Below are 21,713 nucleotides of genomic sequence, written 5' to 3'. Positions count from 1 at the left end.
TAACAATAATAATAGATAGGATTGTATTTCCAACCTGCTTTTAACCAGCAGCAAAGCACAAGGATGGAAGGACAGGATCTGCTTGGAATTTGTAGGGGGCTTGTTAATTTTGGGGGGTTCTGGCAACTTTTTTGGGGTGTTTCTGGCAGCTTTTTGGGTCTCAGCACTGCTCCCATCCCACCTCAGAGGGGGGAGAAGAGCAGAGCTGGTGAACCAGGAAACACAGACCTGGTTGGGTTTGGCTACAAAACTCCCCCTTGGCTGGTTTGGCCTTTCTAGAGGTGACTCTGCAGCAGATCCCTGTGGATTTGTGCTCCTGGGAATGCTCAAACACCGCAGGAAACATCTGCCATGGCACTGAGGGTTCTTGGGCCAAAAGGAGTCTTTTAAGGAAGAAATCTCTTTTCCATGCTTCCAGCATGATCCCAGTTGCTCACAGCCACTCCCAGTGTGGTCCCAGTCACTCCCACTATGATCCCAGTCACCTCCAGAGTGATCCCACTTGTTCCCAGTATATCCCAGTTGCGCCAACATGGTCCCAACTGCCCTCAGAATGCTCCCAGTATGACCCCAGTCACCCTCACTGTGGGCCCAGTTGTCCCCAGCATGGTCCCAGTTGCTCCCAGTTGCCTCCACCACAGATCCAGTCAATCCAAGTATGGTCCCAGTCTTCCCTCATCACGGTCCCAGCCAATCCCAGTTGCCCCCTTGTACATCCAGTCACTCCCAGTTGCCCCCCGTATGGTCCAAGTCACTCCCAGTGTGGTCCCAGTCACCCCCAGGATGGTTGCAGACACTCCCAGTAGATTCCAGTTGCCCTCAGCTGCTCACAGTCATACCCAGTTACTTCCACTTGCCCCAGGATGCTTCCAGTTCCCATCAGTACAATCTCAGTCACTCCCAGTCTATGCCAGTTGCCTCCAGCATGCACCCTGTCACTCCCAGTTACTCCCACTTGCTTCCAGCATGATCCCAGTTGCTCCCAGTTCCCCTCTGTGTAGTTCCAGTTAGTCCCAGTATGGTCCCGGTCACTGACAGTCACTCCCAGGATGGTTCCAGTACGGTCCTGGTCACTCCCACTACAATCCCAGTCACTCCAAGTCATTCCCAATAGGATCCCAGTTGCCCCCAGCATGGTTCCAGTTGCCCCCAGCATGGTTCCAGTTGCCCCCAGCATTGGTCCAGTTACTCCCATTCACCCCGAATATGGTTCCAGTCACTCCCAGTATGATCTCTGTTGACCTCAGCATGCTCCCAGTCACTCCTAGTATGCTCCCACTATAGTCCCAGTCACCACCAGCATGATCCTACTTGCTCCCAGTATATCCCAGTTGTGCCAATATAGTCCCAACTGCCCTCAGAATGCTTCCAGTCACTCCCAGTATAACCTCAGTCACCCTCACTGTGGCCCCAGTGGCTCCCAGCATGGGCCAAGCTGCTCCCACTGTGATCCCAGTATGATTCCAGTATTCCCCAGCATGGTACCAGTTGCCCCTAGGATTGACCCAGTGGCTCCCTGTAAGATCCCAGCATGAGCCCAGCATGAGCCCAGCAGGGGCCCAGCAGGGGCCCAGCAGGGGCCCAGCTGCTCCCAGTATGATCCCTGTTGCCCCAGTTCTGGTCCCGCTGGCTCCAGTCCAGGTCTCAGTGTATCCCGGTGTCCCCCCTGTGCCCCCACCCCGCTCTCACCCCCTTTTCTCTCCCCACAGGGCTCCTGAGCCGCCGGCGGCCGCAGCCCCTCCCCGTGGCCTCGGGCCCAGCCGGGACCCCCCAAACCCTGCCCTGATTTTGGGGGCTTTGGGAGGGCACCTGCCCTTCAACACGGCACCCAGCACACCCCAAAACGTGCTGGGACACCCCTAAAACGCCCACAGCCCCCAAGGACCCCCCAAACCAACTCAAATCCCACCCAGGACCCCACCTAACCCCATTGCTGGGGGGACTTTTATGGGCTCTGGTGTTACTGGGAGCCCCCCCAGCTTGGGGAGAGGAGCTCTGGGGTGAGTGGGGGGTTGGAAGAGGGGGATGGGTGGGAAAAGGGGTGTGGAAAGGAGAGAAAAGGGGTGGTAGGGACCCCAACACTGAATGGGACAGGAGTGGGACATCCCAAAAGTGGAGGGGGAGGGAGAATGAGGATTGGGGGATGATGGGAAAGGGGTGGGAGAGGTCAGAAGAGTGGGGAAAAGGGGAGGGTGGGACCCACAAACTGAGCAGGAGGGGGCTGGGGATTGGAGAAATGATGTGTAAGGAGTGAGAGAGGGGGGAAAAGTGGGGGTTGGGACCCCAAAACTGATCTGGGAAAGGCTGGGGCTTGAGGGGACCATGGAAAAGTGGGAGGAACAGGGAGAGGGCTGGAAAAGGGGGGGAGGTCTGGAGGGATGGACGGTCCCAAGGGTGTCTTTGGGCACTGGGGGTTGGGAAATGGGGGTGGTCCCCCTGAGCTCCCAACTTCCTCTGGGGTGCTGGGGGCTGCTGGATCCAATCTCAGCCTTGCATTGTGCCAACAGCTGAAATTTAGAGCAATTCTAGAGGGGTGACTGAACCACGTTTTTCCCCCAGGCTTTAATGATGGCATTTAAGGATGTACCTTGACCACCCCTTTAAGGGGGGGTTCAACACAGGGGGGGGTCACGGAAAACAGAGGGTCAGGGCACATTTACCCCACTCTTCAAAGGTCTCTTTGCCTCTTAGTGCCCCAGGGAAGCCAAAACCAGATCAGTCCAGTCTGGGCTCTCGGCTGTTCCCCACAGCAACTCTGCCCCAAACACATTCCCAAGGGCAGGGGATTCCATCACCCTTTTCGGGCACTGCCACTTCCCAGGGACAGGGAAACTCCCTCAGCACAATCTCCCACCACTTATTCCACTGCCCACAAACTGGCAGCACCTTTACAAAGCAACCCCTGCAGCAGCTCACCCAATAACACTCTTGATCAAGACAAACCCTGACCAGCTCAGAAAAGCTCGAAGGCCTCGCTGAGAGGCTCTGGCTACAAAAACACACTTCAAACACAGCAAGAACACCACAAAGCAATCAAAGCACAAACTCTAAACCACACCAGCAATCTACTAAAACACTGGGAAGTGAAAGCAAACTCTAGTTCTGTAAAAGCAAGGAATCAGAGAGCAGAACTTTAAATTTCTCACCCCATGAGCCACCTGAAAGGGGAAGGGAAGGCAGGATCAGCCCCTTGGCCCATCCAGCACTTTCAATGCAAATCTTCCTTCCATTTCTCCTTATCCTTGACTTCTTTTTAGACTATTTTTCCAGGTTTAGGTGGAGTTTTAGAGTTTCTTTAGTCACAAAGCTAAATTTGGGGTAGCGTGACAGGCATCTATTCCTTCTTGACAGATAAATAAGAGAGGTCAAAAAGGTTCCCTATTCCCATCCTGCAGGATGGTTGTGAAAAAAGGCTGTGGGACCTTCACTGGCCCCATCCCTCAGTACATCCTTTCACACCAGGTGTCTCTCAGGGTTTTTCTTTGGGGAGACCATCCTGACCTTCATGTTATCCGGGAACTGGAGTCTTCTCTTTCTCATCAGATGTGCCAGTCCTTCTTCTTCTTCCAGGTTTGAACTCTATTCCAGCACCAGGTCTCTGCTAAACAGGGGTCACCAGGAACGTTGGTCACCAGGTCTGTGCCCAACGGGGGTCCCTGTGGATCATCCAACGCGGGTCCTCCGATGGCTGATGGAGTTGGAGCAGCGGCCGAAGCTCTTCCCGCAGTCGGGGCACTCGGGGCTTCTCTTACCGGTGGGTCCGTTGGTGGGAGGTCAAGGAAGAGCTCCGGATGAAGCTCTTCCCACACTTCTCACACTTGTGGGGCCTCTCTCCGGTGTGGATGCGACGGTGCCTGCAGAGGGTGGACCTGGTTTTGAAGCTCTTCCCACATTCCCTACATGTGTAGGGTCTTTCCCCAGTGTGGACGTGCTGGTGGGTGAGGAGAGTGGAGCTGTCCCTGAAGCTCTTCCCACAATCCAAGCACTTGTAGGGCCGTTCTCCAGTGTGGATGTGCTGGTGGTTGCGGAGGGTGGAGCTCCGACTGAAGCTCTTCCCACATTCCTCACACCTGTACGGCTGTTCTCCAGTGTGGATGCGCCAGTGGGCGCAGAGGGTGGAGCTGTGCCTGAAGCTCTTCCCACATTCCCTACATGTGTAGGGCCGTTCCCCACTGTGGATGTGCTGGTGGCTGACAAGGTTGGTGCTCTTGTTGAAGCTCTTCCCACATTCCAAACACCTGAAGGGCTTTTCCCTGCTGGGAGGCTGCTCAGGGACCACCAACTCGCAGCTCCACCTCAAGCTCCGGCCGCCTTCCCCGCACACGCTGGATCTTTCCTCCTCACAGCCCCCTGGGCTGGCTTTGGAGCCCCTCCTGCGGGGGCATCTCCGGCCCTTTTCCTCCCCGCTGCGTTCCTGCGCCGGGGAGTCCTTCAAAACGGCCTCTCCCACCAGGCTCTGCCGCCGGGATTTGTCCTCCGCGCTCTCCGGCCTCACCTCGGGGCCTGGGGCAGGAAGCAACAAGGACAGGTAGGGGATTTGCCTCCGGCCCACAGGGAAGCCCAAGGACATTCCCCCAACTCCGGCCCCGGCAGGACGGCCACAAAAGACCGACCCAAAGGGGCACTGACTTCCTCCTCACCTGCCTGGGGGGCCCGCGGCATCTTCCTCTTCCTTGCAGCCTCCTCCACCATCCGCCCAAGCTTTGGGAAGCAGAAATCCTGATGGAGGGGGAAAAACAAGGGGTAAGCGCGTTGCCCAAGTCCAGCTCTAGGACTCACCGGGCATCTTGTGTCCATAAAAATCCCCAAAACAACAACATTCAGCCCAAAATCCCCTCCCAGTAGTTCCCCCTCTCTGCTCTCTGGGGTTAGGGGGGTCCCCCCTGTCTGGCCTGATGGCACCTCTGCCTGCATTGGGGGTCCCCCTTCTCCGGGCTGCCGGGGGTCCCGCGGCTCAGGGGGGTTCCCACTCTCTGGGGTCCCCTTTAGTGTTGCCAGGGGGGTCCCAGGGCTCACTTCTCCCCACTCTGCCTCCCGGGGCCGGCCGGCCCTCCTCTCTCGCCTCCCACCCTCGCAAACCTCTTGGCGCTCTCGGCTCCCACCCCGCCTCAAGGCCCCCCCTCCTCTCCACACTCCAAGGCCTTCCCCCTCTCCGGGACCCCCGCTTAAGGGGCCCGGTGCTCCCTCTCTGCTCCCCCCCCTCCAGCATTCCGGGGGTCCCCCAGCTCCGGGATCGCCCCTCTCCGCTCTCCCCACTCCTCGGCTACCGGGGTTCCCCTCCGGCTCTCACAGGGGCCCCAAAACCACTCTCGCCCCCCCCGCCATTGCCAAGCGACCGCCAGGACCTTTTGGCTGCTCTTCTTTGTGCTCCCGCTCGGCTCCTCCCTCGGCTGGGCCGCCGCTTTTGGCGGGTTTCCTCCTCCGGGATCCGCCCCCTGCAGCCCTTCCCCCCCTGGCCCAGCCCCCTTGCGCCCCCCTTGCCCCCCCCTTGCCCCCCCCTTGCCCCCAAAGCCATGGCCTCCCGCGGCAGGAGCAGGGCTGGAGCTGGGGCAGGTCGGGATGGGGCAGCGCTGGGCTCTTGGCCGCTCCCGCCCGCACTCGGCCCCCGCCGCAGCCGCCACGGCCGGGACAGCGCGGGGGGGCCCGGCCTGGGCGCCCCCCCCTCCCCCCTGCCCAAATTGCCGTCCCGGGGGGCGCTGGGGGCGAGGGGGGGGCACCGGTGGGCTCGAGGTGGGGAGCGCTGGGCGCTGCGGCTCTGCCGGCACACGGGGGAGTTGCCCCCGCAGCCGGGGGGGCTCCCGGCACCCCCAGTGCCCAGAAAGGTCTCCCCACATTTGGGCTTTGGGGGCTCTGGGTGGGGTCTGGGCGGGTTGGGGGGTCCTTGTGGGTCTGTGGGGCGGTGTCGGGGGGTCCCGGCCCCTTTTGGGGAGCGCTGGGTGCTGTGTTGGGGTGCAGGTGCCCCCCCAGAGCCCCCCCAGAACGGGGTGACACGGGGGGAACTCCGGGTGGTCCCCATTCCTGATCCATCCTGGAGCAACCAGGCTGGGGGCAACTGGGATCATACTGGGAGAGACTAGGACCACACTGGAACTGACTGGGAGCATAATTGGTGTGACTGGGAGCATGCTGAGGTCGACTGGGAGAGACTGGCAGTGACAGGGATCATACTGGGAGGGACTGGAACTGTAGTGGGGTGACTGGGACCAACTGGGACCATGCAGGGGGTAACTCAGATTCTCCTAGGATAGAGTGGTATTGTACTGGCAGTGGCTGCGATCATACTGGAAGTTACTGGAACCAGAGAAGTGGTTCATGGGAGCAACTGGAACCATGCTGGGGGCAACTGGGATCAGAGTGGGAGCAGCCAGGCCCCTGCTGGGCTCATACTGGGATCACACTGGGACTGACTTGGATCATCCTGGGAATGACTGCAATACTCCTGGGAGTATGTGAGAGGGACTGCAACCATACTGGGGATGACTGGGATCAAACTGGATTCATACTTCAAGTTCCTGGGGTCATACTAGGAATGTCTGGACTCATAGTGGGATCAGACTGGGAGCAACTGGGACCATGCAGGGGCAAATGGCATCGTCCAGGCAGTGACTGAAAGTGCCTGGGGCCATACTGGACTCAGACTGGGAGTCCCTGAGAGGGAAAGGAACCATCGTGGGGGGGACTGGGAGCAACTGGGACCACCTTGGGGGCAACTGGTATCCAATTGGGAGTGACTGGGAGTGACTGGGATCCTAGTGGGAGTGACCAGGACCATACAGGAACCATCCTGGGAATGACTGTAAGTGACTGGGATCATACTGGGAGTGAGTGGAACTACGTAGAGGGGAACTGGGAACCAGTGGGGCCATGCTGGAAGGCAACTGGGGACACACTTGGAGAAACTGGGATCAACCTGGAAGAAAGTGGGAGTTACTGGGAGTGACAGGGTACGTGCTGGAGGCAACTGGCATAGACTGGGAGTGACTGGAATCCTACTGATGGGAACTGGAAGCATCCTGGGGCAAGTGGAAGTAACTGGGTATGACTGTGAGCATGCTGAGGGCAACTGGGATCTACTGGGAGTGTCTGCAGCAATCGTGGGAGCACCTGGGACCACACTGGGAGTGAATTGGACTCTATGGGGGGCAACTGGCGTCGTACGTGGTTTGACTGGATCTGTGCTGGAGGCAACTGGGAGCAACTGTGACCACACTGGGGATAACTGGGGTAAATACTGGGATCACACAGTGGGAGCAGCTTGGTCCATGCTGGGGGCAATGGGATCATCTTGGGAGCCATTGGGCAGACTGTGAGGGTGACTGGGATCATACTGGGAGTGACTGGGAGCATTCTGAGGGCAGTTGGGACCATGTTAGCACAACTGGGATTTACTGGGAGCAAGTGGGATCATACTGGGATGTGACTGGAATCATACTGGGAGAACTAGGACCACATTGGGAGTGACTGGGAGTGGCTGTGAGCAACTGGAATTATGCTGGAAGCTACTGGGAGCAACCAGGAGTGAGTGGGACCACACTGGCAGCAACTGGGATATACTGGGAGAGACCCGGACTGACTGGGATCATACTGAGATTGACTGGGATCATAGTGGGAGTGACTGGGAGTGCCAGGGATCATCCTGGGAGCAACTGGAACCATAGTCAGTGACTGGGCGGAACTGGGAGCCTGCTGGGGGCAAATGGCTTTATCCTGGGAGTGCCAGGGCATGTCTGGGTTCATCCTGGGTGTGAGTGCCACCATCTGGGGTGTCACTGGGATCCTACTGGGATGGTCCTGGGAGGGACTGGGAGGGAGTGGAACTCTAGTGGGATGACTGGGAGTAACTGGGACCATGCAGGGGGTAACTTGGATCCTACTAGGAGAGACTGGTATTGTACTGGGAGTGACTGGGATCATAGTGGGATGATACTGGATATGACTAAAAGTGAGTGAGATGATACTGGGGGTGACTGGGAGCATGTTGGAGGCAAGTGGGATCTCCTGGGAGTGGCTGGGAGTGACAGGGATGATACTGGGAGAGACTGGAACTACAGTATGGGTGAATGGGAGCAACTGGAACCACACTGGGGGCAACTGGGTTCATACTGGAAGCAACTGAGACAACCTTGGTGGCAACTGGGATCCTATTGGGAGTGACTGGGAGTGACTGGGATCATAGTGGGAGTGACCAGGACCATACTGGAACCATCCTGAGAGTGACTGTCAGTGCCCAGGATCATACTGGGAGTGACTGGAACTACATAGAATGGAACTTGGAGCCAGTGGGGCCATGCTGGAAGTATAGTGGAACTGGGAGTAACTGGGAGTGACAGGGTGCATGCTGGAGGCAACTGGCATAGACTGGGAGTGACTGCGATTTTACTGATGGGAACTGGAAGCATCCTGGGGCAAGTGGCACTAACTGGGTATGACTGTGAGCATGCTGAGGGCAACTGGGATCTACTGGGAGAGTCTGCAACCATCCTGGGGGTGACTGGGACCACACCGGGAGTGACTTGGACTGGGAGCACCTGGGAGTGACTGGATGTACAAGGGGGCAACTGGGATTGACTGGGACCATGCTAGGGGAAGACTGGGACCATACTTGGATTGACTGGATCTGTGGTGGAGGCAACTGGGAGCAGCTTGGCCCATGCTGGGGTAACTGTGATTGTACTGGGATCATACAGGGATCATACTAGGATCATACTGGGAGCGACTGGGTCTCTGCTAGGTGCAATTGGGAGCAACTGGGATCACAGTGGGAGGAACTGGGAGCAAGTGGGACCATGCTAGGGACAAGTGGGATCACACTGGGATCACAGTGGGAGCAACTTGGCCCATGCTCGGGCACCTGGGCCCACTGTGAGGGTGACTGGGGTCATACTGGGAGTGACTGGGAGCATTCTGAGGGCAGTTGGGACCATGTTGGCGCAACTGGGATATACTGGGAGCAAGTGGGATCATACTGGGACTGGGATCATACTGGGAGTAACTAGGACCACACTGGGGGTGACTGGGAGTGGCTGTGAGCAACTGGGATCATGCTGGAAGCTACTGGAAACAACCAAGAGTGAGTGGGACCACACTGGGGGCAACTGGGATATAGTGGGAGACACCAGGAGTGACTGGGATTATACTGGGACTGACTGGGAGCAACTGGGACCTCGCAGGGGGTAACTTGGATCCTACTAGGAGAGAATGGAATCAGACTGGGAGTGACTGGGATCATGCTTCGATCAGACTGGGCGTGACTAAAAGTGACTGAGATCATCCTGGGGGTGACTGGGCCCATCCTGGGGGTGACTGGGCCCATCCTGGGGGTGACTGGGCCCACCCTGGGGGTGACTGGGAGCCCCTGGGCCCGTGCTGGGAGCCCCTGGGCCCCCCTGGCTGGAACTGCTTTCCCTCCTGCGGGTTCTTGGCAAAGGCCCCAAAGCACAAACTCTGCTCCGAGCCCTCGGGGCGTTTCCTCCCTTTGGGCAGCAGCAGCTCCTGAGCCCTGAACAGGCTCCTGTCCCCTGCAAACACTTCACCTGCCTTTGACCTGGGAGCTCCCAGTGACTCACACATTTACTGAATGTTTAAACTCGGCTTTTTCTCTTATTTTTCTTCTTTTTTTGTCTTTCTTTCCTCTTTATCCTTTCTAAAATTGCCCCTCCCCTCTCTTTCCCTCCTCTCTCTGATCCCCTTCCCTCTCTCTGTCCTTTGTGCCTCAACCATGATCCCAGTTGCTCCCAGTATGATCCCAGTCACTGACAGTCATTCCCAATAGGATCCCAGTCACTCCCAATAGGATTCCAGTTGCCCCCAAGGTGGTCCCAGTTGCTCCCAGTCCCCCCCCCCAGGATGGTTCCTTTCCCTCTCAGGGACTCCCAGTCTGAGTCCAGTATGGCCCCAGGCACTTTCAGTCACTGCCTGGACGATGCCATTTGCCCCTGCATGGTCCCAGTTGCTCCCAGTATGATCCCACTATGTGTCCAGTCACCCCCAGTATGATCCCAGTAACTTGCAAACACTTCCAGTATGAATCCAGTTTGTTCCCAGTCATCCCAGTATGGTTGCAGTGCCTCTCAGGAGCCAGGAGATGCCCTGGCTGGGCATCGTGCTGCTGTGGGACGAGCTGACACCTCTGCACAGTCTCTGCCCGTCCCTGCCAGCCGACTTCTGCCCAGGCTCTGGGCACGGGGACGCAGCACTGACAGTTTTCAGCCACCGCGCTGTTCCACAGAGGCTGTGATGGCACAAGGCCCTTGCCTGGCAGCCAGGAGATGGGCAAGGCAAGGCAAGGACGGAGCCTCTGAGCCACCAGCACGCTGTCCTCAAAGGCTGGGGTGGCACAGAAGCCCAGAGTCCCTGAGGTTGGCAGAGACTTGTGAGATCAACTGGCGTCCAGCCTACGCCCCATCCCCAGCACGTCAAGCAGACCACGGCACTCAGTGCCATGGCCAGTCTTTGCTTCAACACCTCCAGGGACGGTGACTCCACCACCTCCCTGGGCAGCCCATTTCAATACCTAATCCCTGTTTCTCTCCAAAAAGTCCTGCTCCTGTCCCTGACAAACAGCCCCTGACAGGCAGGTCCTCGTGTCCTCTTGTCTTATTGCCTGTTGCACAGCAATGGGAAGGACGCAGCGTGAGGCTGAGAGGTTTCTGTCATGGTTTGTGGGCTTGGGTGAGATTGGGCCAGAATTACAGGACACCTGTAAAATCTGGGCTTTGGGAAAGGTTGGGGAAGGTTGGGAAAGGTGTTCAAAGGGTGGTTTTGCCTGAGGTGTTAAACATGGGAGTGGGTCTGTCTTCCCAATTCCCAAGAGAAGAGATCCCAGAAAGCTCCCCTGCAGGTTGTGTTTTAGGGAACAGGAGAAGAGACCGAGGGTAAGGGGTTTCTTTCCTGGAGGGAAGGGCTGTCGTTCACTTGCAGGAGCCCTGCGCTGAAATTACCAGTCTGACTGCCCAAACTGAACACAGCTGAAGATTCCTGCCAGACAAAAGGTGGCAGGACAGAAAGCTCTTGCTGCCCATGGAGTGCCAAGGGTGGCCCCCCAACTGCATGTGAAACCCAAAGGTTCCAGGCTTTCTTTCCTGGGGGAAAGGCCGTGACTTCACAAAGAGTCCCGTGGCAGACAGGTGGGGCTGCACTGTGGGGGTGTGAGGTGTTGGTTCTTTGGTTTCCAGGGGCTATTCCAGAATGGAGAGGACAGGCTGTGACATCACAATGGGGCCCATGGCACAGGGGTTGGGCTGCACTAGGGGCTGTGAGACATTGGTGTTTTGGTTTCCAGCAGCCATTCTGGAATGGAGGGGATAGGCCGTGACATCACCAGAGGGCCCATGGCACAAAGGTGGGGCTTCACTTTGGGGTTGTAGGGTGTTGGTTCTTTGGTTGCCAGGGCCCATTCCGGAATGGAGAGGACAGGCTGTGACACCACAAAGGAGCCCTTGGCACATGCATGGGGTTGAACTGTCACATGGTGGGGGCTTAGTTCTTTGGTTTCCAGAGACCATTCCAGAATGGAGAGGATAGGCCAGAATGGATAGGACAACAAAAGGGCCCAAAGCACATGGGTTGGTCTGCACTATGGTGTGGGGTGTTGGTTCTTTGGTTGCCAGGGCCTATTCTGGAATGGAGAGGACAGGCTGTGACAAGAAGTGCCTGTCAGAACTGCAAAGACAGACACACAAGAATCTTATGTGGGCACATTCTCTGCTCTGCCCTGCACACCTTTGTGCTGGGGTCAAAACTCAGCCTCTCTGCTTCCCTCTCCTGAGGGACTTGTTCTTAGACATCCCTTTCCCCTCCCGGCAATTCCCAAGCCTGTACCTGGCTCTCATCCCTTCTCTGGCTCAGAGCCCTTTCACTGGGATGGAGTTGTGATGATATTTTTGGTCTGTGTTTGGCCTTAGCCACCTGCAGTAGTTTACAGTTCTTCCTGCCAAGTTCACTGATAAAACAGTAAATTTGTCCTTGGAGGGAGAACTTCTGTATAAACTGTTTTAATTGGTCTCCTGTGATTGGTTAATGGCTCATCAAGGGCATTTGGAGGAGAAAGTGATGATGAGGTGAGGAAGGCTCGCCCCCAGACTCAATTGGGAAAGACCCCCAGGTCTCACTGCGCCTGCGTGGGGGGATTTCCAAAGTTCTCACCCATGCACAGAAGGGGTGCACTGACATAACCAAGGGGGTGGGATTGGGAACCCCTGACGGGGCGGTGCTGGCCACCCCTCCCAGGGCAGGTGTGCTCAATGAACTGTATAAAAGCAGACACGCTTTCCCTGCTGGGGGCTGGCTCTACACGAAGGACCAAGTTGCTTTTAGCAGGGACTCCTGCTGGAGTGGGAGCCTGCCAGCCCTCCGGAACACGCAGCTGCTGCAGAGAGGCTTTAGAAGTGCTTAGAGTGGGTAAGACTCTCTTATAGGTGACACCTGGGTGAGTAGGGTGCTGTGCCTTCCTTTTAGGGTCTTTTTGTTCACTTTTCTCCTCCCTAATCCCTTTCTCTTGAGTGCCTATGTTTTCACTGTTAGCCACCTTTCATAATAAATAGTCACTTCCTTAAGTAGCAACGGTGTCTAGTTTTTCACGTTCCAGTATCTCTTGGACCTTTTCCCTCCCTGATACATGGCATGTGCCTAAACCACCTTTCTCCAGGATTTTGTAGTTCTGAGAGTGTCCAACCCCCCCTGTTCCCAGGATTTTTAAGGTCTGAGAATATCCAAACCCCCCTGTTCCCAGGATTTCTGGAGTCTAGGGGTGTCCACATCCCTCTTTTGTGATATTTCGGGGTCAGGGAGTGTCCAAACCCTCCTGTTGCCAGGATTTTTGAATCCCCCCCACTTCTCCCCAGTAACCAGGAGTGCAGAGAACTGGGAAGCTTCACTGTGTGCAGGGAGCTGGGGATGAGCTGATGTCCCACATCCTCCTTTTCCCCACCTTTCTGACCTCTCCCACCCCTTTCCCATCATTCCCCACTCCTCAGTCCTGTCTCACCCCCATCCTCCTTTGGGGGGGTACCACTCCCCTGCCACTGAATTTGGGATTCCCACCACCTCTGTTTCGGAGTTTATGTGGGTCCTGGCACCTCTTGGGGTGCGCTGGGTGCCCTGGTGGGGTGCAGATGCCCCCACAATCCCCCCTATGAACAGGGTGACACGTGGAGGACTCAGGGGGTTCCCCATTCCCGATCCATCCTGGGGCCGGTTCTGCCCCCCTCAAACTCTGCTCCCCCCGCGGTTTCCCCCCAAGTCACCCCCAGCCCCTTCTCTCCAGTGAGCAGGACTGCAGAGCACTGAGAAGCTTTACTGGGAACACTGGGAACAGCTGGTTAGTGCGGGAAGAAATACAGGGAAGGGGGGGACATGCAACCCCCCAAAATCAGCGCATGGTTTGGGGGGTCCCGGCTGGGCCCGAGGCCACGGGGAGGGGCTGCGCCTGCTGGTGGCTCAGGAGCTCTGTGGGGAGAGAAAAGGGGGTGAGAGAAAAAGGGCTGAGGGGGCAGGGGGGGCCCAGAGGCTGTGGGAGAGCAAGGGGGGGGCCACGCCCCCCATTTGGGGACCCCCCCTTTACCTTCTCCCGCAGGTAGAAGCCGAGCCCCAGCGCCAGGAAGACCAAGCCCAAGACGAAGCCCCCGACCCCCACCAGGATCTTGCTGCGGACGGTGTCCGGTGGCATCTCTGGGGGGAGCCGGGGGGGTCAGCACCCCCAAAACCTCCTCCCACGCACCCCCCGGCACCCCACAGAGCCCGGCCCACTCTCCTGCAGCCCACCCGGGGGTCCCTCCAACCTCCTGCCAGTCCCTTCCCAGCCCCGCCAGGGATCCCACCCGGCCCCTCCCACCCCCCTCCCAGCACCCACCAAACTCCCTCCCAGTTGCCCCCCCGGTGCTGGGGGGGCCGGGCCGTACCCCAGTGCCGGCTGAGGGGGTGCTCCAGGCTGACGTGCTCCACCTGGCAGCTGTAGGTGACCCCACGCCGGGGGGGGATTTCCAGCATCACCAGCACCTGGTAGCTCCAGTCCCCGTTGGGGACCACGTCGGTGGCCACCACGTGCTCCGGCAGCTCCTGCCCATCCTGGAACCACCTCACCTGCACCGGCGCAGGGTAGAAATCCATCCCGGAGCAGAGCAGGCGGCCGGGGCCGGGCTGGGAGCTCGACGGCACCAGCGAGATGGACACGCTGGGGGGCACTGGGAGGGACGGGGGAGACACTGGGCTCAGCTGGGGGGCACTGGGAGGGAGGGCAGAGGGCTTGGAGGGCGTTGGGAGGGACTGGGATGGCAGTGGGAGGGAGTGGGATGGCAGTGGGAGGGAGTGGGAATAGAGTGGGGGAGAAGGGGCTGGGCTGGGTGGCACTGGGGAGAGAGTTGAGAGATGTGGGAGTGCAGTGAGAACGACTGGGAATGGACTGTGAGGGTCTGGGAGTGAAGTGAGAGGGACTGGAAGTGAGTGGGAAGGACTGGGAGTGACTGGTGTGGACTGGGAAGGAAGCGATCGGGACTGGGAGGCTGAGTCCTGGGGAGGGAAGTGTTTGGTTTGGGTCTGCCTGGCAACTGGAGCGTCATCAGAGAGACGCGCTGGGATTGGCTGAGGGGCGGGAGCTCGGTGGGCCCAGCGGGGTGGAGACGCGGGGGGGGCACTGGGAGAGACTGGGATGGACTGGGATGGACTCTGAAAAACTGGAATGGACTAGGAGAGGCTAGGGGGCACTGGAAGACTGGGAGAGACTGGAAAGAACTGGGAAGAACTGGGAGGGGTCAAAGGCCACGGGATGGAAATAGGGAGGACTGAGGGGTCTGGGGTGATTCGCAGGGAGGGTTTGAGGGGCTCCAGGGTCATTCACCGGGGCAGGGGCCGAGGGGACCCGCTCTGCCCCACGCTCACCTCTCCTCTCCACGCTGAACGGGCCGTAACACTTGTAGTTGTGCCGGCAGCACCCATCTGCCAGAGACCGGACGTACTCCAGAATGTCCTGGTCGCTGTTCCATTCCCTGGCAACCTTCTCCCCATGCGGGGTGTCCCCCACAAACACCCCCACATCGCTGTCGAAGTGCACGTACTGCTCCCGGTTGTAGATGCGCCTCAGTATGGTCCTCACCCGCTCGGTGCTGTTGATGAAGTAACACTCGTATTTAAACATGTCGTGGAACACCCCTGTGTGTGCAGGACACGGGTCAGGGGGTGCCCCGTCCCCCCCATCATCCCCCAGCCCCCCACAGCTGGCTGGGAGCTCAGGGGGCCACCTCGGACGCCCCTTTCCCACCCCCTCTGCCCCACGGACGCCCCAGCACCGGCTCTTGGCTGGGGGGAACACCCTCATCAGCCCCCCGGGGATGGACAGGGGGGTTGGGGACCCCTCCAATGCCAATCCCACCCCCCCAGAGCCCCAGGGAACCGCTCCAGGGCTCAAGGGACACCGAGGGACCCCCATGGCACCCCTCTGCCTGCTCTCCCACACCCCCTTGCCCCCTCTCCCACCCCTTTCCCACCGTACCCACAATCCCCACACCCCCCAACCTCACTTTAGGGCTCCCACCCCCCTCCCACTCACTCCGGGCCTTCCCACCCCCCTCGCACTCACTTTTTTGGGGCTCCCACCCCCTCTTTTCTCCCCTCTTTCCCCCCTTCCCGCCCCCCCCGCTCACCCGACAGCTCCTCGCCCGCAGCCGGGGGGGCTCCCAGCACCACCAGCACCGCCAGCACGGCCCCAGCTCCCCGCACACGCTCCATGCCCAGCGCCGGACAGCTGCTGACAGCCCAAAACCAGCCGGGCGGCGCCGTTTTGGGGGGGTTGGGGCGCGCTGGGCTTGGCTGAGGGCGCAGTTGGGGCCCTTTTTCCGAGGCGTCTTCCCGGCGACTGATGAGTCATCAGCGCGGCGCGCTGGGATTGGGCGCGGGCGGCGTGGGCGCTTTGGGATTGGCTGAGGGCCGTTGGGGCCCCGCGGCAGTCCCGGGGCTGGGGGGTTCGGGGGGGTCCGTGGGCTGCAGGGGAGGGGGGAGCTCAGGGCCCACCAAAAATGCCCAGCCAGGGCTCCCAAAGCTCAGGGCAACCCAAAAACAGCCACCCAGGGCTCCCACAGATCAGGGGAACCTCAAACAGAGGATAAAGTTGTCCCGGAGCTCAGAGCTGCCCAAAACAAGGGGGAGATGGGGGGCTGAGGGTGCCCAATCCCCCTTTCCCCAGGATTTTTGGTTGTACCCAAACCCCTCTTTTCCAGGACTTTTGGGGGCCTGGCGCTTCTCTGCATTTGGGTGGAGTCTGGTAGTGCCCAAATAGCCCTTTGACCGAGATTTTGGGGCTCTGGTGGTGCGTAGCACCTGCTGTTATCAGGATTCTTGGGGTCTGGGGGTGCCCAAACCCCCCTGTTCCTCGGTTTTTTTGGAGACTGACATTGGCCAAAGCCTCCCACCCCCCATTCCCCAGAAATTTTGGGATCTGGGTGTGCCCAAGCCTCTCTTTTCCCACAATATTGGCAGTCTGTGTGTGCCGCATCCCCCCTGTTCCCGGGATTTTCAGGGGCTGGCAGTGCCCAAAGCCTCTTTTTCCAGGATTTTCAAAGTCTAGGATTGCCAAAAGCCCAGTGTTCCTGAATTTTGAGGGCCTGGACCTGCACAATGTGAGGATTTTGAGGGGCTGGGGGTGACTAAACATCCCTTTCCCAAAGACTTTGAGGCTCTGGAGGTGCTCAAACCTCTCTGTTCCTGGGATTTTGGGTGGGTTGGGAGTTCCCAAACCCCCCCTTTTCATAGGATTTCTGTGCTCAGGGAGTGTCCAAGCCCCTCTTTTCCGATATTTTGGGGTCTGGGAGTGATCCAACACCACTGTCCCTGGGATTTTTATGGTCTAGGAGAGCTCATACCCCTGTGTTCCAAAGATTTTTGGTGTCTGAATGTTCCCAATCCCCCTGTTCCCGTGTTTTTTAGATGCTGATGGTGCCCAAACCGCTCTATTTTTACATTTGACGAGCTGGGAGTGCCAACCCCCCCCGTTCTCACAATTTTAGGTATCCTGGAGTACATAACCCTCTCTTTTCCCAGATTTTGTAGTTCTGGGACAGCCCAAACCCCCCTGTTCCTGGTTTATTGGGAGGCTGACATTGCTCGAACCCCTCTGTTCCCAGGATTTTCGGAGTCGGGGTGTGTCCAAACCACCTTTCTCCAGGATTTTGTGGGTCTGGGAGTGCCCAAAAGCACCTGTTGCCAGGATTTTTAATGTCTGGGATGACAAACCCCCCCTGTTTCCAAGAGTTTTAGGGGGCTGGGAGTGTTCAAAAACCTTTTTCAATATTTTGAAGTCTGGAAGTGTTCCAGCCCCCCAGTTCCTTGGACTTTTAGTATCTAGGAGAACCCATACCCCCGTGTTCTCAAGATTTTCATAGACTAAATGTTCCCAACTCCCTTATTCCCAGCTTTTCAGAGGGTTGACATTGCCCAAACTCTCCTGTTCCCAAGATTTTGGGGCTCTGGATGTGTCCCAACCACTTTTCTCCATCATTTTTTGGGCCTGGGATTGCCCAAACCCCCCTGTTCTCAGGATTTTTAATGTCTGGGAGTGCCCAAACCCCCCAGTTGCTGGGATTTTCGGAGCCCCCCAGTTGTCTCCCAATAACCAGGACTGCAGAGAACTGGGAAGCTTTACTGGGAACACTGGGAGCAGCCGGCTGGGGTTTGAATACAAAGAAAAGCAGGGCCGGGGGGGACACACGAACACCCCCAAAGTGCGGGCGGGGCTGGACTGGGGGGTCCCGGCTGGGCCCGAGGCCACGGGGAGGGGCTGCAGCCGCCGGCGGCTCAGGAGCTCTGTGGGGAGAGAAAAGGGGGTGAGAGTGGGGGGGGGGGCTGGGAGGCACAGACGCTCTGGGAGAGCAAGGGGGAGTACATGACTCCTGGGGACCCCCCTTTACCTTCTCCCGCAGGTAGAAGCCGAGCTCCAGCGCCAGGAAGACCAAGCCCAAGACAAAGCCCCCGACCCCCACCAGGATCTTGCTGCGGACGGTGTCCGGTGGCATCGCTGGGGGGAGCCGGGGGGGTCAGCACCCCCAAAACCTCCTCCCACGCACCCCCTGGCACCCCACAGAGCCCGGCCCGCTCTCCCCCAGCCCACCCGGGGGTCCCTCAAACCTCCTGCCAGTCCCTTCCCAGCCCCTGTTAGGAACACACCAAGCCCCTCCTAGCCCCTTTAGGATCCTCCCACCCCACCCCCCATCACCCCCAGTACCCACCAAACTCCCTCCCAGTCGCCCCCAGTGTGCCCCCGGGGCTGGGGGGCCGGGCCGTACCCCAGTGCCGGCTGAGGGGGTGCTCCAGGCTGACGTGCTCCACCTGGCAGCTGTAGGTGACCCTGCGCCGGGGGGGGATTTCCAGCAGCACCAGCACCTGGTAGGTCCAGTCCCCGTTGGGGACCACGTCGGTGGCCACCACGTGCTCCGGCAGCTCCTGCCCATCCTGGAACCACCTCACCTGCACCGGCGCAGGGTAGAAATCCATCACGGAGCAGAGCAGGCGGCCGGGGCCGGGCTGGGAGCTCGACGGCACCAGCGAGATGGACACGCTGGGGGGCACTGGGAGGGATGGGGGAGACACTGGGCTGAGCTGGGGGGCACTGGGAGGGAGGGCAGAGGGCTTGGAGGGCGTTGGGAGGGATTGGAATGGCACTGGGAGGGACTGGGATGGCACTGGGAGGGACTGGGAACAGAGTGGGGTAGAAGGGGCTGGGCTTGGGGGGCACTGGGAGGGAGGGATGGGAGATATGGGAGTGAAGTGAGAACGACTGGGAATGGAGTGAGAGGGTCTGGGAATGGATCGAGAGGTCTGGGAATGGAGTGAGAGGGTCTGGGAGTGACTGTGAAGGACTGGGAATGGGCTGTTCTGGACTGGGAAGGAAGCGATCGGGACTGGGAGGTTGAGTGGTGGTGAGAGAAGTCTTTAGTTTGGGTCTGCCTGGCAACTGGAGCGTCATCAGAGAGACGCGCTGGGATTGGCTGAGGGGCGTGAGCTCGGTGGCCCCAGCGGGGTGGAGACGCGTGGGGGCACTGGGAGAGACTGGGATGGACTGGGATGGACTCAGAGGAACTCGGAGTGGGCAAATGGCTACAGGAACGGGCACAGGGAGGGCTGAGAGGTCTGGGGTGGTTCCCAGGGAGGGTTTGAGGGGCTCCAGGGTCATTCCCGGGGCAGGGCCCGAGGGGACCCGCTCTGCCCCACTCTCACCTCTCCTCTCCACGCTGAACGGGGTACCAAGTTTGTAGTTGTACCGGCAGTACGTGTCCACCTGACCCCGTTTGTACTTCAGATATTCACGGTGGCTGTTATAGTCTCTTGCCTGGATCTCCCCAAATGGGGTGTCCCCCACATAGACCCCCACATCGCTGTCAAAATGCAGGAGCTGCTCCCGGTTGTAGAAGTGCCTCTCCAGGAACCTCACCTGCTCGGTGCCGTTGATGAAATGACACTCCTGTTTTCCCATCCACTGGAACACCCCTGTGTGTGCAGGACACGGGTCAGGGGGTGCCCCGTCCCCCCCCCCCCCATCATCCCCCAGCCCCCCACAGCAGGGTGGGAGCTCAAGGGACCACCCCGGATCCCCCTTTCCCAACCCACTCCGTCCCACGGACGCCCCAGCACCGGCTCTTGAGTGAGGGGAACCCCCTCATCAGCCCCCCGGGGATGGACAGCGGGGTTGGGGACCCCCACAATGCGGATACAACCCCCTCCAGAGCCCCAAGAAACTGAACCCCCCACCAGGGCTCAAGGAACACCGAGGGACCCCCATGGCACCTCTCTGCCTGCTCTCCCACCACCCCTTTCCCCCCTCCCTTTCCCACCGTCCCCCCAATCCCCAGAACCCCCCGCCCTCACTTTCGGGCTCCCACTACCCTCCCACTCACTCCAAACTTCCCTCCAAACCCCCTCCCACTCACTTTTGGGGCTCCCATCCCCTCTTTTCTCCCCTCTTTCCCCCCCTTTCCCACCCGACCCCCCTGCCCGCCCCCCCCCGCTCACCCGACAGCTCCTCGCCCGCAGCCGGGGGGGCTCCCAGCACCACCAGCACCGTCAGCACGGCCCCAGCTCCCCGCACACGCTCCATGCCCAGCGCCGGACAGCTGCTGACAGCCCCAAACCAGCCGGGCGGCGCCGTTTTGGGGGGTTTGGGGCGCGCTGGGCTTGGCTGAGGGCGCAGTTGGGGCCCTTTTTCCGAGGCGTCTTCCCGGCGACTGATGAGTCATCAGCGCGGCGCGCTGGGATTGGGCGCGGGCGGCGTGGGCGCTTTGGGATTGGCTGAGGGCCGTTGGGGGCCCCCGCGGCAGCCCCGGGGCTGGGGGGCTCGGGGGGTCCGTGGGCTGCGGGGGAGGGGGGAGCTCAGGGCCCACCAAAAATGCCCAACCACGGCTCACAAAGCTCAGGGCAACCTAAAAACGCCCAGCCAGGGTTCCCGCAGCTCCCGCGGGCCCCACAAATGAGCGGAGGGCGGTCTCTGATTGGCTGAGCTCGGGGAGGGCTCCGTTCCGGACGGGTCTGCCCGGCAGCTGATGACGCATCAACAGCACTCGCTCCCATTGGCTGCTGCAGCTGACCCTGCCCGGGACTTGGGGGGTCAAAGGTGGGTTTGGGGGGTTCCAGGATTGCTGGGGATGGGGTTTGGAGTGTCGTGGATAGGTGGGAATGAGGGTCTGGGATGCCGGGTGTGCCCAATAACCCTCTGTTTGTGAGATTTTGGGAGTCCGGGAGTGTTTGAACCCCCACTGTTCTCATGAGTTTTAGAGTCTGGGAGTGTCCTAACCCCTCTCTTTTAATATTTTGGGCTCTGGGTGTGCCCAAACCCTTGTTTTCACAATTTTGGGGTCCTGGGAGTACCTAAACTTCTCTTTTCCAGGATTTTTTTTTGATCTGGGAACACAAGGAGACAATGGGGAAAGGGATGGGGACACCAGGAGCAGGATGGGAAGACCAGGAGAAGACTGGGGACACCAGGAACTGGGAATGGGGATATCAGGAGTTGGGAATGGCAACACCAGGAATGGGAACCAGGGGGGACCAGGATGGGGTCACGGGGAACAGGTGGGGCATTACCAGCAACTGGTAATGGGAACACCAGGAGCGGGAACAGGAACGTGGGGAACCAGGATGGGGACACTGGGGACAGGAACGGGGACACTGGGAGCAGGCTGGGCATCACCAGCAATGGGAATGGGCATGGCAGGAATGGGAATGGGCACAGCAGGAACTCTGTGTCTCTGCTGGCCCCCCGGGCTGTGCCTTGGAGCCCTGACAGCTCCTGCAGGTCGCAGCTTTCCCAAGGCCTGGCAGCCCTCGCTGCCGTTGCCGGTCCTGCAGCGCCGGGTGGGACGCGCTGCGGATCCCACCGGGCTCCGGCGCTGCCACGGAACCCGCCGGCACCGTCAGCCCGCACGGCACCCACGGCAAGGGGCACCACGGCCGGGCAGCTGCTCCCCACGGCATCGCCAGCCCACAGCACCCGGCAGCTCCCATTGACTCACTGCAGCAGGAGAGCAGCAAAGCCTGGCAGCAAACTCCCAGGGCAATTCTAGGGGCCAAAGGGACGCTTCCAGCAGCATTCCAGACTTGAGTATTCCCGCAGAATTCCTTCTCCAGCTCTGCAGCCTCTCGTGCTGTTCCAGGGCTGTCGGGTTTACACTGCCCTCCTGCTGCTCCTGGCTCAGGGCTCGCCAGGTTCAGTGCCCCCTTGGCAGCCCCGGACAAAA

At 59.6% G+C, this 21,713-nt stretch overlaps 3 protein-coding genes and 1 pseudogene across 3 annotated transcripts in view; 1 reads left to right on the top strand and 3 right to left on the bottom strand.

Annotated features, from left to right (window-relative positions):
• LOC135404414 (zinc finger protein OZF-like) overlaps window positions 1–4,570 on the bottom strand; it is a 98,727-nt pseudogene extending 94,157 nt beyond the window's left edge.
• LOC135404791 (class I histocompatibility antigen, F10 alpha chain-like) overlaps window positions 1–21,713 on the top strand; it is a 197,754-nt gene that overhangs the window by 125,848 nt on the left and 50,193 nt on the right. The gene's annotated exons all lie outside the window — the stretch shown is intronic.
• Window positions 13,275–15,801, bottom strand: LOC135404447 (class II histocompatibility antigen, B-L beta chain-like). Its single transcript, XM_064639200.1, has 5 exons — window positions 15,636–15,801; window positions 14,875–15,144; window positions 13,942–14,180; window positions 13,562–13,668; window positions 13,275–13,446 (listed from the first exon to the last, which is right to left on the bottom strand). Exons 1-5 carry the CDS (start codon window positions 15,718–15,720, stop codon window positions 13,320–13,322), a joined length of 828 nt encoding a protein of 275 aa, XP_064495270.1. The 5' UTR covers window positions 15,721–15,801; the 3' UTR covers window positions 13,275–13,319.
• On the bottom strand, window positions 17,782–20,304 carry LOC135405974 (class II histocompatibility antigen, B-L beta chain-like). Its single transcript, XM_064640487.1, has 5 exons — window positions 19,993–20,304; window positions 19,201–19,470; window positions 18,270–18,551; window positions 17,895–18,001; window positions 17,782–17,790 (listed from the first exon to the last, which is right to left on the bottom strand). The coding sequence occupies exons 1-5, from the start codon at window positions 20,075–20,077 to the stop codon at window positions 17,782–17,784; spliced, it is 753 nt and encodes a 250-aa protein (XP_064496557.1). The 5' UTR covers window positions 20,078–20,304.

This window comes from Pseudopipra pipra, chromosome W (genome assembly GCF_036250125.1).
Source record: "Pseudopipra pipra isolate bDixPip1 chromosome W, bDixPip1.hap1, whole genome shotgun sequence".
In the NCBI taxonomy this organism is placed as follows: domain Eukaryota; kingdom Metazoa; phylum Chordata; class Aves; order Passeriformes; family Pipridae; genus Pseudopipra; species Pseudopipra pipra.
The sequence above is the reverse complement of the archived record's forward strand: the minus strand, read 5'-3'. Positions and strand labels throughout refer to the sequence as shown.

What these genes read in the sequence shown, in the direction of transcription:
- LOC135404447 (XM_064639200.1), bottom strand. Translation starts at nt 15,720, where the DNA reads ATGGAGCGTGTGCGGGGAGCTGGGGCCGTGCTGGCGGTGCTGGTGGTG. An exon ending in GGGTCACCTACAGCTGCCAG is followed by an intron (nt 13,669 to 13,941) that starts GTGGAGCACGTC and finishes GGCTCCCCCCAG; the next exon opens with AGATGCCACCGGACACCGTC. An exon ending in GCTTCTACCTGCGGGAGAAG is followed by an intron (nt 13,447 to 13,561) that starts GTAAAGGGGGGG and finishes CTCTCCCCACAG; the next exon opens with AGCTCCTGAGCCACCAGCAG.
- LOC135405974 (XM_064640487.1), bottom strand. Translation starts at nt 20,077, where the DNA reads ATGGAGCGTGTGCGGGGAGCTGGGGCCGTGCTGACGGTGCTGGTGGTG. An exon ending in GTTCAGCGTGGAGAGGAGAG is followed by an intron (nt 18,552 to 19,200) that starts GTGAGAGTGGGG and finishes CATCCCTCCCAG; the next exon opens with TGCCCCCCAGCGTGTCCATC. An exon ending in CCCCCTCAGCCGGCACTGGG is followed by an intron (nt 18,002 to 18,269) that starts GTACGGCCCGGC and finishes GGCTCCCCCCAG; the next exon opens with CGATGCCACCGGACACCGTC.